The sequence below is a fragment of the Tursiops truncatus genome, chromosome 1 (genome assembly GCF_011762595.2).
Source record: "Tursiops truncatus isolate mTurTru1 chromosome 1, mTurTru1.mat.Y, whole genome shotgun sequence".
NCBI lineage: Eukaryota > Metazoa > Chordata > Mammalia > Artiodactyla > Delphinidae > Tursiops > Tursiops truncatus.
This window is the reverse complement of record NC_047034.1, coordinates 173,567,454-173,586,688: the sequence shown is the minus strand read 5'-3', so window position 1 is coordinate 173,586,688 and position 19,235 is coordinate 173,567,454. Positions and strand designations below refer to the sequence as shown.

Sequence of the window (19,235 nt, the reverse complement as noted above, 5' to 3'; positions counted from 1 at the left end):
GGAAAAGCAAGAAAGGAAATAAGAATGAGAAAGGAGTTGCCCTAACCTGTTTGTGTGCACTCCTGAATTCTCCTCATGTGGGGCAGGGGTGATTCTTAATTGTGTTTATCCCACAATAGAGTCTTTAGAATATGCGTGCATGTATAAAACTTAAAACTTCTTGGATTTGTAACAAAATGTAATATGGCTTTTTCCACCTGAAACTTTTACTGAGAGTTCTTTATTCAGTTGTTCCTTAAAGGTTTAGTAAGTCCTTAACACCCTTACCCACACTGTAGGCCGGACGGAACTGCTGCTTAGTAATCTGTGCTTTCATTTTTCAAATTTCTTAAGCATTTTTCTTTCTGTTCTGTTTAAATTTTCTCTAAAAATTAAGGGGAAGTAACTTTGTTTAAAAGGTTAAAACTTGGCACATATATTGAGAAAAAGTCCTGAGGGATTATGGGTAAGAGACTAGAAAATCCTCAGCATTCTGAAGCACTTATTGTAGCTATTTATTTCCTCTTCTCATTTTTGTGGTCATGACTCTGAAATTTAAAAATATTTTTTGATAGAAGTTTTCATTATATGATGGTGTAGTTATTTTAATTGTTATATAGTAAATTTAATATACTTTAATATTACAAAGAATATTTGAATAGCTTCAGAGGTAAGAGATTTATTTTAATGATAAAATAATGATATTGTATGTGTGTGTATATAAAAATACCAGTTTCTAAGATAAGATTATGACGTCTGAAATCCTTGCTATTTTGATACTTTAAGAACTTTAAATTTTATATGTTCTTACTAGTTTAATCAGTATCTGAATGACCAAAACCTAATCTCACCCTTAATGAAAGAGCTGTATGTTACCCGTTATGTGGAGCTGCAGAGGATTATCTTTGCTTTGGTTAAAAAGAAAAGCAGTAAATAATACTTAGACTAAAATTCATCTTCCCCCTTATTTCTATTAAAGCTACAGTGATAAACGATCTTTTCCTCTTGTACTTATAATCCTACCTCTTGGTGCAGTCTTCTGTAGGTTTCCTGAGCCACCACATGCCACAAAAATGAGGGCAAACTGGTTTGTTCACCCGTGTTTAGAACCCCCAAACAGAATTATGTGTGGTGTTTGAAGTTGAGGGACAGTTTAGAATGGGCAACACTGAAATTTCTGTGCCTTCTGTTATTTTTCTACCATTTGGTTTCTTAGGTTCAGTTTTCCATCTCTTGCCGGTTTGAGGTATAGAATATGCCTTTCTAGTTCTGTTGGGTGTATTTTTGTTTTTAAGCTATGAGGTTTTCAGAACCTGTTTTCCTGTGAAGTAAAGCAGAAAGTCTCAGGTCCCTGTGAGGAATGGGAGGTCACTGCGCTCCACCTCCTGCCTTGGTCCCTTCGCTGTGAAGATGTTAGTGCCGGCATCAGTGGAAACCCATGTGCATTTCGACCAGATTTATGCTGCCGGCAGCACAGTGGTCGTTAGTTGCAGTTTTGATCTTTGTCGGTTTACACATATGGATTGTAATTTTTGTAGGATTAACACTGGAGTTGAAATTACAGTTTCCCCTCTCACTGTCATCCAGACAGATAAAAAGGAATAATTACCAGTAGTCTCAATCTTGGTTGGATTTTTGAACGAGGGGTTTAAGATTGCAGATTTGCTTGCTTTTAGGAGTTTTATTAGTTGCTAAATACATTATTCAGGAAGTATCTCTTCCTTGCTAGGTGTGATCATAGGAGTCTTCGATAGCAAGATCAGATTTGAGTGTTAAGCTTAATAACATCTATTTGTGGTTTTGATTCCATCAAAATTATAAATTCAGGAATTGGCTGGAAAATAAATTACTGTCTGTATGCTAAAGCAAATTAAATTCATGGTTGAATCAGAGCGTGGAAAGTATTGACTCAAGAAAAAGTGACCCTTAACTAACACTATTTCTGACCCCTTTCAGTTGTAGAGAGGTGGAGTCTTCTAAATCTCATGGGCAATTGTCAGAAAGTACATGGAATTGGTAAACTTTGTTTTCATAGTAAATGACTGTTACGTTCCCCTCCAACTTCTTTCTGTGTTAAAGCACATTAAGTATGTTGCTCAGGCTTCACTGTTGCTTCTGTATTAAATACAACTGGATCAGTACTTTGCAAATGATACCTTGTTTAAACGGGCCTGATGTGTGTATGTTGAGGGGAGGAGAGAAGGGAAAAATTGCTGACCCAGCTAAACCTTTGAGTGCTGGGAGATGCACAGTGTGTGGATCTTACTGTGGCATGCTAGAACAGAGCCTTGGAGTTACAAGGCCAGATCTAAATCCTAGCTCCACCAGTTACCAGCATGTGACTTTGGGTGGATTACTCTACACGCTTTGATCTTCAGTTTACCTGTCTGTGAGATGAGGGTAACACCTACAGTGTAGGGTTGCCTTGAACATTAAGCGAGAGCCTCACAGGAGCATGTGTGGCACACCGACCTTGGTCCACTTCATTGTAATTGGTGGCCACCAGCAGAATTAGCTCTGTGGTAACTCTGCCTGTTCTTTGGCCTATCGTGGCACTTCTGGATTTAAAAAAAAAAACAAAGAAATGAACAGTTTCAATATCTTCTTTAAAAAATCCATATATTTTGCTTTGGCAACATGGAATGAATTAAGTATAGATTACAAATTAGGTGAGAGTAAAGAGCCTCTTTGGATCTGTAACTAGATACACATTGGGACACTAGAGAATTCCTCAGTTGCTGGAGATCTGCTTCTATCTTAAAAGCTGTCTTGTTTCACTAGTTACCCCAACTAGGACACCTGTGATCACACAGGTTGGTGGATTAGAGAACTCTTGGAATTCGATTTATTGCATAGGCAGAAGTAAACGTCTCACTATTTGCTTGCTGCCCAAATGAAGGGCTTACTGTCTTCCTGTTTCTCTGTCTTGCCTTTATGTGATCCAAATCACTCGTGACTCCACTGTTACAACGAAATTTTATGCAGGTGAGATTCTGGATGAATTTTGGATACATTTTCTTAGATAGTAAACTATCAGACATCCTTGAAGGTAACTGTGTGGGAGCTATTTCAGTGCTGTTTATGACAGATTAGGAAATCTTGACATTTTACATCTTTGTGGATATGAATTCAGGGCAAAACTAAAGTGTGAAAGAGCCATTCTCTTCGGAGAAGTTACTATTTAAGTTGACAATGTCAGTTTTATTTATTATGTATTGTACTTATTAAATGTCCTGATTATCTGTGCAGTATTTTTATTGAGCAGTCTGGGGAGTCGGGGTTCTTTTTCAGGGTCACACAGGAGTACTCCTGTCAAGATGCATATTTACATGAACTCACAACTTGACTTCATAGTAACACAGGTATCCTTGAGCCCCAGATGTTGTGTTTACGGCTCTTCGTGACTGTGTGGGGAGAGGAGCCTTAGGTGCTATCTGATTTTCAAAGAGGTCTAAGATTCCTTCCCGAAAGGATTAGGAACCAGTAAAGTGAACTAGTATGCTTAACTTAAAAAATTAAGAACAGAGTGTTCTTTAGAAGCTGTAAAATCAGTGGATTACAGACTTTGAAAATTGACGTATACTCGCAACTTCCGCTGTTAGAGCATTCATATATATTAATAGAGATGTTAGTGAGTGTTTGACATAATTCTCTCTTATCTCAATTAAACGTCTGTCCTCATTGGACTTGTACATTTCTGTAATGATATCTGGGTGGGATCCTGTGAATCGATGTAGAACAAATGAGTAAAAGAAATGGATGAATTCGGATTTGTTAGGGAAGCAGAATGTTATTGTCTTCATAAGAAGGAACATATGCTGACAATTTAGACTTGTAGGCATGGGATTTCTGTAATTTGTTTAGTAGAATCTACTGTGAGTAATCCGTACAATTGATTCCATTTATTGAGTCTGTCAGCCACTGTGCGAAGTTAGTTCTTTGTGCACGTTATCTCATGTTCCCTTCCCTAGGACAGTATCAGGTAGTTATCACCAGTATGTATCATAGTTAGTTCCCCTCTGCTCTGAACAAGATTACTTCTCCTTAATCATGTCTTGGCCCATGGCTGCGCAATATAATTTCAGTTCTGTGAATTTCCGTTTTGTGGGCTATTGTCGTTTGGGGACCTATTTTATTCAGAATGCCACCCCAACACCAGGGAGGGAGAGCGGGGAGAGCCCAGTCCGAGTCTCACTTTAGTTGGGGTCAGCTCTTTGCAGGGAAAATGTGTGACCTTGGTGACACAGGAACCTTTGGGGGCAGGTGAAGTGAGTGACTGGATTGAGAGTGAGACCCCTTCTCCCAGCGTGGACACTGGCCTAGGAGGCAGCTGTGTTTCAAATCCTCATCCTTTTGTGAGCTCTTCCTCCTGGACTTCTTTGTTGCCTGAGGGCGTTACTTTACCTCTACACTGGCAAAAGAGAGAAGCAGCATCAACTCGGGACCCTGTGGGATAATCCTTGGAGAGCACCGAGTAAGATTTAGCGTTTCTAAAAGGCTGTGATCTCAGTGCCGGAGCCTGCTAGCAGAGCTGGAGCCCCGTGGCTGTGGGCTGTAGCTTGTAGCTTGGTTACTAGCAATTCCCTGAGCCTCCTCACTGTACCTGGCTGGATGGTTATTTACATCACCCCACCCCCAGTCTCTCTCTCTCTGTCTCTCTCTCTGTCTCTCTCTCTGTCTCTCTCTCTCTCTCTCTCTCTCCCCCCCCCCCCACCACTCTCCTCCCTTCCTCCCTCTCTCTCTGCCATCCCCATCCTTCCTGCCAGCTTCCTCCCTCCTTCATTCCCTTCTTTATATTTTTAATGAAATACACATTTTCTGGAACATTTTTTCCACTCAAGATTTGCTTCTTGTTGACATTAGTAGGGCCTTTTTTGCAAAGGGGATTGCTTTTCACAAAGTTAGACATATAACTTCCATTTAAAATATCTTTGGGGCAGACATCTTTGTAGTAATATGTATGTGTCCCTTATAGCTCTTAACAAAGTGCCTTGTAGGTAATAAGCACCCAAGAAAATGATCAAAATACTTCTACTTCACTGTTATTCCAGAAACTTCACAAAGTACGTAGCGGAAAATTTTTTTATCTAGCAAGAATAATGAGCTTGGGGTAAATTTTCATAGTAGTCTGATAAAGGCTAATACATGTGAGGATGAGATGAGTTGTTAAATAGGCTAGTAGAATTTTGTTTTTAGGTGGAGGTCTGTAAGAGAAAAAAATCTGGAATTGAATTTATATGTAACTTGTGGTTTTAGAAATAATTGCTTTGTGAAGAGAATACAATACATTTTAGTTCCTTCTCTGCTTCTTGAATCTGAAAGACAACCTCGGCAGTTTTGAGTTAGTCAGAGGGGTGAATTTGTGCTACCCCGGCTACATGCCTAAGCCCTGGAGAGCTCCAGCCTCTTTTCCGATGGGAGCAGAGATGTGTCATTTCATACGCTCTGATAGAGGCGCATCTGCAGGCGTGAAAGGGGCTGGAGGGCAGTTGAGGTCTTGAACAGAAGGGAATGAGCTCATTTAGCGATAGTGATGAAGAATCTTAAAAATTATACTGGAATAAAAGCGTCTCATTTCATGGTAGATCCCAGTGATTTGGTAGTGTAGTAGCTATAAATTCTTTTGTGTTTATAAATGAATTGCTTAAACCTCTTCCAAAATGTGTCATATTCAAATGCCATTGCCAAATTTTTACATTTTAGGAGAAGCAAAATAAAAGCTAGTGAACAAGACTCTCATGGTGATCAGAGTTGACTGCCAAGACATTGACCCTCAGCTTATACCTGGGAGGTACTCAGGGTGATTGTTTAAGTTAGATTTTTGACTTAAATAATTATGGGTATGGTAACCAAGTACATTGAAACAAGAAAAAGAATAGGGGGTGTGTGGCTTTTCAAAAGGAGGAGACAAATCAATTTTTTGTTTGAAGTAATGTGGTGCGTGGCAAAGAGAATTGAAGGATATATACCAAAAGGCTCACAGTGGTAATGTGAATGCTTAAGCAGTTAGGGCTATTTAATAATGTCTGTTATGAATACAGTTGACCCTGAACAACATGGGTTTGAACTACAGGGTTCCCCTTATATGCGGATGGTTTTCAGTAATGAATAGTGCAGTACTCCATGATCTGAGGTTGGTTGAATCCGAGGATGCAGAAACCCAGCTAGGGAGGAGCCGCGTATACGGGGGGCTGACTACAAGTCATACAGAAATTTTCAACTTTGCAGAGGGTCAATGTCCTGAACCCCCCTGGGCTGTTCAAGGGTCAAATGTATTTTAAACCCCAAATGTCACTGTATCTCTGTTGTGGATTTGGTGTTCCTGGGGAGAGTGCATTCTGGACACTGCTGCGGGGTACAGGTAGGAGATGGAAAAGAGAAACACTTCAATACTTTTTTTTTTTTTTTTTTTTTTGCGGTACGCGGGCCTCTCACTGTTATGGCCTCTACCATTGCGGAGCACAGGCTCCGGATGCGCAGGCTCAGCGGCCATGGCTCACGGGCCCAGCCGCTCTGCGGCATGTGGGATCTTCCCGGACCGGGGCACGAACCCGCGTCCCCTGCATCGGCAGGCGGACTCTCAACCACTGCACCACCAGGGATGCCCCGCTTCAATACTTTTTGCTGTGCAGGCAAAGTGGAAAGTTGAGGCCTTTTCCAAACTGTACTGATGTAAAATTGCATATGTTAATCTCAGCCAAAAGAAACGTTTTCTCTTGTCTCATTAATTTTGCTTTTGTAGGTATTTCTTTTTAAAAAATCATTTATTTTTTGCAGCATGTAACCAAATGTTCATCTAGAAAAATTAGAAAATACAAACAGATGGAGAAACAGGTATCCTACCCTCATCAATAATCTTGTCACCAGGAGCCACCTGCCAACATCTTAATGCAGATCCTTTTGGTTTACATCTGTGGATAAATTTTAGCCTGATTTTATGAATTGGTGTTATGGCTTGACCATTGTTCCTGTGGGCATTTCTGTATACAAATGTAAAGGATGAATTTTACATGTTGCAATTGTGTTGCCTCAGATTTATATCTAGATTTTACTTCCTGAAAGTATTTTTAAACTAAGTTTTGTAATTAATTCATCAGGGTATAGCATTGTAAAACTTATCATGGGCTTTGGGAGGAGAAAATAGACTTTCCTTTTGCTGAGACTGACCAATTCTCGAGGGTGTGGCTGTCCCCTGTGTTTTAGGGTCGCAGGCACTTGTAACAGACCACCTCCCTGCACAGCTCCCAGGCCTGGTTTGTTTGGCCACAGGGGACTGACACCTGAACTTTGAATTAAGTTCTTTACTTTGCAGTTGCCAATTCACTTTTTATATGTAAGGTTTTCAGACTTTAGATACATTTTTTTTTCCTGTAAAATAAAGACTACTGAAAATCCATGAGAAGAACTTGAGAAATTAAAATGATTGTAAAACAGAACAGGCTAGCAGCTTGTTTAAGTTTCAGAGGTATTTAATTAGTCTCTAACATTTTGTTTATGCCACAAGACTTCTTGAGGTTCCCAAGAGTGTAAGGAAATTTGAAGCTTTCTTAATTTGAATTTACTGAAGTTTATTTGGGGAACCATTTCTAGTGTTTGGAATTATCCAGTCAAAGCCACTAAAAGCCTTTTTTAAAAAAAGAAATTAAAAGCTCCCTTCAGATGTGATCGCTGTTCTTCCATCAGCCTGACATTTGGAAGAGGCAGGGAGCCAGAGCCTCCACAGCAGCAAAGACTGTGCCCCGCTCCCCCGCCCCCCCCCATCCCTCACTCGGGCTGCAAGCATTCCAGGAATTTATACTGTGATCTGCAGCGCTGAAAAATCCAGAACTTTGTTCCATTGTTTCTGTTGAAGCAAAGCCTAGAGTCCTGTTTTAATACCATGAGCAACTTAAAACCAGAGAGGTTTTATTTTTATAATTTGCCTCCGGGATTGCAGACAGCTCTTGGTGAGGAGTTTAACTACAGAAAAAGATTTGAAATTTTGCCCAAGCAGCGTAACAGAATTTTTTACTACCAGGTACATTTCAAGGTTATTTTCTGTGTGAAAAAAATCTGTAGAAAATGTATAGCGTATCACTTTCGTAAAAACCAACTGTTGCAGCATCTTACTGCTTTAAATTCCTCTCTTTGAAACACAGCGAACTGATGGGGCTAAGGCCACAAGTGGTTTGTTTACCCACTGGTCTCACCTTGGCCAGTTGTAACGGCCACTTCTGATCATCTGATAAACACGTTCTTGCGTGTGTGGTGACATGGTCGACCTTTACACAGGGAAGCCTTTCTGGTTGCAGTTTCTCACGTGTGGCCTGCTGCCACAGGTTTCCTTCTGATGATTTCCAGGGTAGTAAACTCAGTATCTTTTTCTTTTTTTTTTTAAAGAATACATGAAAGGACTCCCCTGGTGATCCAGTGGTTCAGACTCTGCGGTTCCACTGCAGGGGGCACAGGTTCGATCCCTGGTCGGGGAACTGAGATCCCACGTGCCGCGTGGCACAGCCCGAAAACAAAAAAAAAAAAACAACAACAAAAATGAAGATTATTGAAATGACCTGTTATTCTTCGTGGAAAACCTAGTTTTGTATATCCGTTTCCAGCTTCTTTTCCCTCTACTCATCACACCCACTGCAGAAGGTTAAACCACTGGCAGATGTGAAGCAGTGCTGAGGTCTAACTGACCACCCTCAAGGAGCTCACACAGCATCATTTTGGCCATTCTTTCAGCTAACAGTTTTGCTGTTGTCCATTGGTTCCCCTTCCTTACTACCTGATCTGCTAGAGATCTTGTTTGTTTGTGGGGTTTTTTTTTTAATCCTATAAAGAAGTCATTTAACATGAACTTTATGCTTTTTCCCCAGTTAAGCTTTTCATCTTGTTTGGGGCTTGCTGTCTTGAAAACCACTCCCTTGCCTTTCAGATATTGAAAAAGATGCATAATGACTTTGTACGTTCATGATGAATTTCTCAGACTTGCCTGAAATGCATATGGCACTGTTAATTCTTTTCAAGGGTGAAATTGGAACCCACAAAGTGTCACTAACAAGGCTGTTAGAACACGGTGGATAGAATGGTGAGTTGGATGGGAATAAAAGTCCCAGTTTTACTACAAACTTGCTGTGAGATTTTAGGCAGTTCTTGTAAATGAGAGAAAGCTCAGAGAAGTGTGTTTGTGAAGTTTGGTTAAACCGTCTTCAGGGCTCTTTCTACTTCAAATCTTAGGGTTCTTCTCTCTCTTACCTTTTAATACAGCCCATTAATTCCATTATTCCATGTCTGTTGTCATCTCTAAGATCTGTATCCTCTGCCTAGCTGAATACTTTGTTGAAGCCTTTCTTCAACCTTGGGTGAAAGCATGCGTCCAGTCTTCAGATTTCCTATGTGGGAGCCTCTCATTTCAAGATAGAAAGAAGAGAAAGATTTTTGCCATAGAATGGTCACAGAAGGAGGACAGTCTAGATGGTAATGTCATAAGGCTCGGGAGAGGGATTTTAAGATGTTAAGCCCATCAAACTGATCAGACTGTCAAATGCCAAAGAGAGACTTGGGGGCAGATAAAGAAATTAGGGGTTTTGTGATTACAAGATCAGAGGTAACCGTCCGAGTGGAGTTCCGGTAGCGAAGAGAGGATGAAAGTTCCGTTGCAGGGATGAAGGGCTGAGTGAGTGAGGAACTGGAGGCAGCAGGCACACCCACCCTCTGGGGGGTCAGGGTTGGTCCCTGTTCAGGTCAGCCTATTTCCTTGATGACCTTTCATGGTGTGATTGTGGGTCTTGCCTGGTTTGGAATCATCTTTGCATCTGAGTAAGACGGTAAGCTCCCCAGACAAAGATGGGCTGGACCTGCTTCCCTGCACTGATACTGAATTCTGATTTTAAGCTTCAGAGTGGGGTAGCTCCCCAGTGAGGAGGCAGGCAGTGCACGTAGAGTTACATATGGTTCTAAATTTAATTCATTTCAATCACCAAATGCATGAGCCTTCACTGTTGTGATGAATTTTTAATGTAACTTGAGCAGGCCTTCTAGAATTTTGCATTCTCTCTGATGCCTGAACATTTTTAACTGAAACATTATTCTTTAGAATTTCCTGGTGTCTGTCTAGCTCATCAGAAGAGTAGAAAATAGTCCAGAACTTAAATTATTCATGTGATGCTTTAGGCGATTTTGGTTTTGCACCTTGCATTGCAGGCACCAGCAGCATAATGCCACATGTTGCCTTTAAAATGTAGTCATTGTGGCCGTCTGATTTCTCTATATGGTAGCTGTTTCTCTAGAAAATCCAATTTTATTGATATTATTGAACATATTTGCTCAGATTGGGGTTCCGTGCTGTTGACTGATAACTTGCTTCTGGCATAAGATAAAATTGAACTGGAAAAAAATCTCCATTCCAACTTGATCATTCCTTTTCTTTAGATGTAATGAAAGGCTTTATATCCCTTTACTTTCATTTGCCGTTGAAAACGAGTGCAATAATGGATATAAAGTGCTTTGTAAAGAATGTTTATATTATGCATTATTGTTCTGAAGAACTAATTTTATGTAGTAGAGCACTTTCGGTATCGTCGTGGTTGGGTTTTAATTCTGACTCCTCCAGAGATACTTACTTCAGTTGTGTGACCTCCGGCAGATGACTTCATGTCTGTGGTCCTTGGGGTCTGTAAAATGAGAGGCATGGATTGGGACTTTCGGGCCGTCTAGCGGAATGGCACTTAAGTGGTAAGGGCATCAGTTTTACAACATGGGCATGGGATAGGCCTGAGAGTAAGTATACCACATCCGATCCCCAACTAAGAACCAAAGATTATTATTTGGGGGAGGGTGGTGGGGGGAGAACCTTGCTGCAGTGGATAACTGCTCCTTTCCTTCTGTTTCATTCAGTTTTCTTCATCTTTATGTGTGTATTTCTTTTCCTTATATACATGAAGTTTTGTCCTGTCCTTCATTATGTTCTTTGTCATTGTCTGCATTCCACTTTCCTTGTGTTTCATTCCTGTATCTTTCTTGTTTAGACCATCTGGAGCACGCAGCTGGCAGAGCCTCTATGTAGGACCCTTCAGGAACCTGAGGGTAAGTGCACACGTGTACTTACCAGGCTCCCAGCGGCTCTGCCGGACCAGTTCTCCAGGCACCTCCTGCCTCACAGACAGGAACTAACACATCTCCCTCCCTTTGTAAAAGTCCTTACAGGTTGTTTTTGGTTATGAGTTGTTTTTGGTTTTGTTTTCTTTTAATTTGATTGCATATAGAACGAAAACCAAGTATCGGGGGGAAAATGTATTGATTTAAGGAAATATAGCAGGTGCCACCGGGTGTTATTACAATATTTGGCTTTGTGAGTGACACTCGGCATACCTAAGTGTGAGTCAGGATACCCGGGTTCAGACTTCTGTCATAGATTGATCGGTCAGTCCCCTTGGGACCCTGGTCTTCAGTTTCTCTCAGAAAAAATAGCAGGTAGGACAGGTGATTTCAGTAGCCCCTTCATCTCTAGTCTACACTCCTAATGGGAAGTAACTCAGGTATTAGATGATTCTGATAAAGATTGAGAAAATCACTTTATGTATCACATAATCTCAATTCCATGAATGAGTGATGATTAGATTCATGATAGACTCATTTTCATCGTAAACTAAGTCTATCAGTGTTCACCAGAGGCACTCAGGAGGTAACTTTAATTGTTCCATTTCTTAGTTTTTAGAATTGGTGTACTAGTGTTACTCGAATACTTAAAAAATGTTTATAAATATGTAGACTGTGGAGCCCGTATTGGTTTAGCCCAGTGGTTCTCAACGTAGAGAGACAGCCCCTCCCTCCTTTCGGGTGAGACTTAGGCCACGTCTGGAGACACTTGCTCGTCACAGGTAGAAGGAGGGGCATGCCATTGGCATCTAGTGGGTGGAGGCCAGTGATGCTTCTGAGCGTCCTCTGATGCTTCAGACAGCCCCACAGCAGCGAGTGATCTCCCCAGATGTCAGGCGTGCTGTGGTCGGGACGCTTGTAGCAGCCTGTGGTGGGTACTCTTGTTTGTCCTCCGAGTAGAATGCACGTGTCCCGCAAGTGGCGTGTCTTCCCAGGGCGCAGATCAGGCTTTCCTGGTCCTGGTGTTGAAAGAGGATACCAGGGGTGGCACGGGGGTGGGGGGATCTGAGGGTGGTGCAGCTTCTCACTGCTTAGGTTTGGAGAGTCTAAAAATAAGGCATTTGACATTCAGTATCAGCTAGGTGTTCTAATATTCTTTTATGCAGGGAATAAAACTAAAAATAGCACTTTTACCTTTTAGTTATATGATTTCATTCTTAGTACATATTAATGAAAGGTACTGTTCAAGTTGTGCTTTGCTTTATGTAAATCTAGAAATTTTACTTATTTAATAGTCTATTTATACATATAGGCCAGTTTATTTTTTTTGTACAACCTGCTACCAGGTTCATATAGCACTTGATAGGTTTCAGGAAATTTTTTGAATTGCTTTTGCAAGGGATTGTATTACAACAAATTGACATCTGTTTTTCTATTGTATTTTACAGTGTGACTTTAAAAAAAAAGTATGTAAGGTTTATGCGTAAGAGGTAGGGTTTACACCTCCAGTTTTACTTATTTCGAAAGTTCATACCTGTACAAAGTAGAAAGTAAGAGGTTAGTTAAAAAAAAGAAAAGGGTCACATTCGTTTGTCCTGTTTGGGGTACATGAGGTGGTACTGATATAAAAATTTGGGGGTTTTGATCCAGGGAAAAAACTGTCTGAATATAACTTTTGAATCAGGCGTCTGTGGGCACTAGGAGCCCTTTCTGTGAACCTCATCAGACGTGAACTGCACTTGCTAGAGCAATTATGTTAATAGCTAGGTAATCATTTATATTTGCATTGTTTGCTACCAGCAGTCTGATGTGGGCGGGGCATCACAGACAAGGAAGGGCATATATCATCATGAGGATAAGAAAACTGGTTGAATCCAATTCCCTTAAAACACAGCTGTAGTTTTCAAGAGCCTTTGTCATCATTAGATTTAGGCTAAGTGCTATTAAGTTGACAAAGGCAGAAAGACTTGAAAGAGGAGGTTACTTCTTACAATATGAAAAGGTGTATTCATGTCCTTGCCCCTTGCAGAGGGGATTGGTTTATAACCCTTCCACCTGGAGACTCAAATGGGCCATCTCCAGGCAGACTCTCAGCTTCTGTTTCCACCAGAGTGTGTGGTTCCAGTGAAGTATATGCTTGTGTCCTGGGTTCCACTTCAGCTGCCTTTAGAAGTGAACGGATTGGTGTGTTGTTATCAGGAATTCGAGTGAAGGTTTTATATAATTGCAAAAAAACAGCTTCTTTTTTTTTTTTTTTTAAACAGGCTGAAGAGTTAGGGATTTAAAATGGTATTTTAGAATTTGTTTTTTAAGACTAACAAATTAAGTGGCTGATTATTAAGTACTCTATACTTTATTTTTCTTGTTTGCATCTCAAGTATTTATCAAAATCTGGGGATTTTTTTAGGGTTAATATTTGCTTTGTGTTGTAATTGATGTTTCTGTTTCTAATCCCGATCTTTGCAGTGGTGGTATTTTGTATCTCTGACCTCATTTTCATCTGTTGTCTGTATTTTAGTTAATTATTCTCCTCTCTAGTGATTCTCTGTTAAGGAGAATACCGTTTTCCAGAGGCTCTGAGTGGTTTCTAGTTTGTCGTTTTACTAGACCGGCGATAAAGGTGTCAGGAGGCTTGTTCTGAAAGAGAAAGGACAGCTCTGAGAGCTATTTGGGGCCTGGCTGGGGAGAGCGTTGCAGAAAGAGAAGGAAGGTTTGGGGAGATGGAAAGGGACTTACTCTGAATCTGAAACGGAAAACCAACAGCCACCAGGAGTAAGAAACGTAGAATGGAAAAAGTGGAACAAGGTCGCAGATTCTGACTAAATCCCAAAGAGACTGAGCTTCCAAGCCTTCAGTATTAGTACTTCCACAGAGAATTGTTTTTCCATGTTGAATATCTCGGTGACTTTAGTTCATTTTTCCAGCTCATCAGATATGTGTTGCATTTCAGTCTTATCTTCTGAACTGTGTTGTCACTTGGAATGCAGTTAGTGTTTCCTGACTTCATTCTGCGAGTTGTTAATGAAATGCTGAATTGTGCTGGACCTGGGACCCTCAGAGTGCCATGCGGGCTGACAGTGAATTATCCAGGGTTACTGTGCACTTGATATTTGAGCCGTGGTGCATGGGAGCATCCCTTGCCATTCAGCAACATCTCTGCTTCTGTTGTTTTACTTTGACAAGTCTGAATAATGTCTTAACTAAAAGGGCCCAAGTTATAACATGTTATTTTTCTCTAATGTGCTTCTTACAAATATGTAGACTTCTGCCAGTTCCTATTATTTGTGTGGCGTTGAAATTAGTGCTCTTATCTAATTTTCCTGTTACATCAGTGTTGTTAACTTTTTTAGAGTATTTTACATATTAGTTTGATAGCTATTATAGCTAGGAGGGGAACTGTTACTCGAGATTCTCAAAAATATAGGATTTCTGGGTTCCTTGTCTTTGACATAACTTAAAAATATTCATATTCATTGTCTTTCTTCAGGAATCTGGGGTGATAATTGCCTAGAAATATACTGTTTGCTGTGTTTGAATTAGTAATTGTCCCCAAGAATTCAGGATAATAATGAGAGACTGAACGAACAAAACAAATAAATATTGTGTTTCAGGGAAGAAGAAATCCCAAGAAAATAAAAACAAAGCAAACAAAACTGAAGACATACAGCTGAAGACAAGTGAGCCAGATTCCACCTCTGCAAATATGAGAGATTCTGTGGAAGGTAAGCTTGGGTTTTGGACCCGTATGATTCGGGTATACATTGCCACCAGTTACTTTGACTTTGTATCTCCTTGGAACGCCCTCTGAGAATCATCCAATAACCATAAAGGGTTAAACAGCAGAAAGGTCGCCTGGATTTAATGTGGCAAGTTGAACCTTACACGTCTCACCTCCCCTTCAAAAAATCATTGAAGACCTTCCTTGTTAAAAATGAAGTTACTCCCTGGTTAAAATAAAATGAAACATACCGTGTGATTGTATTTACTGGCAGGGACAGGAGGGGCCTCTGGGGTGCCAATACTAGTCCATCGCTGGGTTGGGATGAGCACATCAGTGTATTTACTCTGTAGACATCTCACCTTGCTATACTTTTCTTTACGTTTTTTACTTTAATTAAAAGCTCACTAAAACATATCAAGCACCTTTGATTTTATATATCAGAATGAAAAGTATATAGAATGAAAAGTTTGTTTTTTTTCTTAGAAATTAAATTCCTACTTTATCTCTTCATGTTTCTCCCCACAAATTTTTCTTCTTTAGAGCCCCTTCCGAGAATTCATATTCTAGGCCCTCCACGATGTAAGAATTCCCAGAGACGGGGATTGAATGTTACTTGGGAAGGCAGATTGCCCTGTGCCTGGTGCCCTTGAGACACCATGTCGAGACTCTTGCCAGTAGAAGTGAGGGGGACGGTGTGTGTCTTAATTTGTTATGTGGCAAATTCATGCAACAGACCGGGCTTGCTCAAGAGTTCGTAGTGACCCAAACAGGCAGCTTTCAAAATACAGGCTGTGACTCTTTCAAAAAACATTTGCAGGAAAAAAAAAAAACCCCAGCAAAATACTGTGAATGCCTTTTATAATCATTTTATTAGCACTGTTTGTGGGGATGACATTCGTAAAGGATTGTAATTTTCTGTGGCATCTTACGAAGCAAGAATAGACAAATTTATTTCCCAGAGCCCTATAAAAAAAAGTTCTGCCTGCTAACAGCAGGTTTGCTAAGACGTTTGTTTGAACAATGACAAAAATACTAAAGAACCTTACTACTATTAGTGGCAGAATTAACAAGCCAACAGTCCCCTCTCCCATTCAGTAATTCAGGACAGTTATTTTTTCCTGATACAACATCAGGTCCTGTGAAAAAAAGATACTTAATATTTTGCCTGCTTGTGGTGCAGCTGGTCAGTATTTGATTGGTTCCGTACCTTGTGGTTGTCAGCTTCTCCTGCACGTTCTGTTTGGTCCTCAGAAAGTAGTCTCTATTACTGAGCAAACAGTTCAGACTCTTCCTTGTGTTTCCCAAACCACTGTTTATGTTTAAAACTCACCAGACCTCGAGTGTGGCCACGCTTTGGTTCATAGAGCCGTGCACATTTTGGTTCATATTACTTTGGGCAGTTTTAAATCTGGGATTGTTTACCAATCATAGAAAAAATACTTCCATTAAAAGAAGCCATGGATTTTGGCTAAAAATGAACTGTATAAAGAAATTTTTGAGCCTTAGAGATGTTATTTTCATTTCTGTTGTCTCATTTTGATTTTTTTTAGCAGTGTGCTGGGTCTTTGTTGAAAATGTATTTGGAAAGGGAGTTAGCCCCTAATTTGAAATACATTACTACCATCAAATGACTGGTTTCCCAGTTCGAGGAAACCTCATGCAATTTAAGAAATATGTCTGGAGGAAAGAAGGCTGGTGTCCGTTTAGAGGCAGAAACCTTAATTGCTAGTGGATGGTAGCGGTAGATGGGGAAAAAGGAAGACCGGTATTCCTAGGAAACAGCAGGAGGACTAGGACGGAATCACTGAGCTTGCATTAATACCTTGCATGTGCAGAGTGTGAAAAGGTTGGCTTTTAAAACCCTTCCTTGTCCCCGGTATCCAGGCAGTCACCAAGTTTGTTTACAGGACTCTGGTAGCGTATCTCCATGATCTGACCGCTTTTTTTTCTGCCTCTTCTGCTTCTTTCCGTTTCCATCTCTCAGTGTAGGTAGCCAACCTCTCCCTTCTGATGCCACTGCATCAGTATTGGTTTTCTGCCTCTCCCCAACCCCTTGATACACACTGCAGCCAAATCTCCCAAATGGCACTCTTCTGCTTTAAAATATCTTAATGGCTCCCTGTTGCCTCCAGCTAAGTCCACACTGATTTACAGTGTGCTGCATGTTTTGATTGCTCCTGCTTGATTTTCCTCTTCTATCCTTGTCCTTCAGGTTCTGCCTGCTTAGTACTTTCTCTAAGAAGCCTCCCCTGATCAGTTAACCAGGCCGCTGGATGTTCCTCCCGTGTGCTTCTGTCCTGTACCTTGTTAACCATGTACTTCCATAAGCTTGACCATTAATTCATTGTAGTAATGTTGCCTGCTTGCCTCGCTCCTGTTAAAGTGGAGCTCTATAAGGATAAGGATCTTGGTGGCTTTATTCACCTAGTACTGATGTGTAGTAAATACTTGTCCAGTGAATAGGGGGAGAGCCAGTTAATAGAACCAGGAGAAGTCAGAGTAGCTCTGCTTCTTCTACAGACCCATTCTTAACCTTGAGGTATCTGCAGTAAAAGGGGTATAGTTCAGCAGAGAGTTAGGTGGTCCTGTAGAGAAAGCGGCATCGTGGGCCATCCCCACCAGCGTTAAACGCTCTGTGCCAGCCCCTGTCTCAGAGGCCCTTGCCGTCCCTTGTGTTTCCTTCTAGCCGCTACCCCCATTTTTCTGCTTTCCTTTACAGCTAAACTTGAGAGAGTTGCTTATAGTCTCCCTGTCTCTCCTTCCTTCTGTTCTCTTCTGAACTCCTTGGGGCCTCTGCCCCCACTACTCCGCCAAAACTGTTGTTGTCACCATCACCACAGCTCCACCGTAGCAAATGGAATGTTCAATTCTCACTCCCATCTTACCCAGCCCATTAGCAGTTCTGGACACAGCTGATCACTCCCTCCTTAGTTTAAGGGCCGCCACTCTCTTGGCTCTCCAGATACCTCCCTGGCCATTCCTCTGAACCCTGGGTACTGGAGTCATCGGGGGGACACAGCTATCCCCCCTCTTCTGTCTGCATTCGCTCTCCAAGTGACCTCGTCCAGACCCGTGCTCCAAGTGCCATTTCTAGTCTGAGGACTTAGCCATTTCTAGTCGTAGCCTCTTTTGGACCGTGAGTCATATATAACTACTTAATATCTTTACTTGGATATTTGTAAGGTACCTCAAACTTCAGCACATCCAGAGTAAACTCTAGTTTCCCCCCAACACACACAAACGCACACAGACCAGACTTGCTTTTCTCTCCGTCTAATACAGTTTAGTGAGCAGGGTAACGGCAGTTGCTGTGGAATCCTCCTTGACCCTTCCTCCTCCACCACCACCCACCGTAGTCAGTCAACAAGCACATCTTGTCAGCTTCATCTCCAAAATAATCCAGAGTCTGACGACTTCCTACCACCTCCCCAAGCCACTCTCATCTCTTCTCCTGGAGCATATAGTAGGGTTGCCTCCACCCTTGTCCACCTACAGTTTCCTGTCTTCCTCGTAGCACCTGGAGTGATTCTCTTGTATTTCAGTCGATCATATATTTCTCTGTTAGAACTTTCCGATAGCTCCCTGTTTTACTCAGAGCAAAGGCCAACAGCCTACAAGTCTCTGCATGAGCTGATCTCATCTCCTGCTCTCCTTTCTCCCCCCGTATGGACCGCCCCCACTCGCCCTACGGCCTCTACGACTTCTTGGCCGTTCCTTGACTACATCTAACATGCTCTTGACTCAGAGCTTATGCATTTACTGTTTCCTCTGTCCAGAGGGCTTCCGTCCCCCAGATATTTGCATGACTCATTTTCTTTAGGTCTCTGCTCGCCTGTCACCTTGCTAGCGAGTCCACCTGTGCACCATTAACCTCAGGTTGGGCTGGGCTGGATTCCTCCTGGGCACAGAGACTCAGAAGTGACTTCAGATTTCTTTTTCCTTCTCTGAGGTACTCCTGAGTCCTCCATAATTTAATCAGCCTTGGAAGAAGTGAGCTCCGAAGTTCCTTTTACATGAAAAATGATGATTGCATGATTTTGGAAAATGTTCTAGCTCTCAGTATATAGTTTTAGTCAGGAGGAGGGAGAGAGAATCATTGCATTCAAGACAGACCACTGAGAATCTAACCTGGTAATATGTTCAGCAATTTTCTGGTTTCCATTCGGAATCATGAAAAATTGGAATTCATGACCATAGTATCTTGAATTTCAGTATCAACTACTACAACACAGTTTTTTTTTTTTTTGTGGAGCGCGGGCCTCTCACTGTTGTGGCCTCTCCCGTTGCGGAGCATAGGCTCCGGGCGCGCAGGCTCAGTGGCCATGGCTCACGGGCCCAGCCGCTCTGCGGCATGTGGGATCTTCCCGGACCGGGGCACGAACCCGCGTCCCCTGCATCGGCAGGCGGACTCTCAACCACTGCGCCACCAGGGAAGCCCTCCGACACAGTTTTAAGCACT

General features: G+C 41.6%; 1 protein-coding gene across 9 annotated transcripts in view; it reads left to right on the top strand.

Moving 5' to 3' along the window:
* PRDM2 (PR/SET domain 2) overlaps positions 1-19,235 on the top strand; it is a 118,901-nt gene that overhangs the window by 59,550 nt on the left and 40,116 nt on the right. For 7 of the 9 annotated variants that reach the window (XR_012327958.1, XM_033843029.2, XM_073795755.1 and 4 more), the window contains one exon: positions 14,667-14,777. The exons of 1 other annotated variant lie outside the window; for it this stretch is intronic. Coding sequence is in view for 7 of the 8 variants with exons in the window: in XM_033843029.2 (XP_033698920.1) it covers positions 14,667-14,777 (111 nt within the window). In the remaining variant the exon portion in view is untranslated. Of the gene's footprint in view, positions 1-8,979; positions 9,047-10,985; positions 11,044-14,666; positions 14,778-19,235 lie in introns of those variants that run through there. One more of the 9 variants, XM_073795766.1, reaches the window with a different exon arrangement.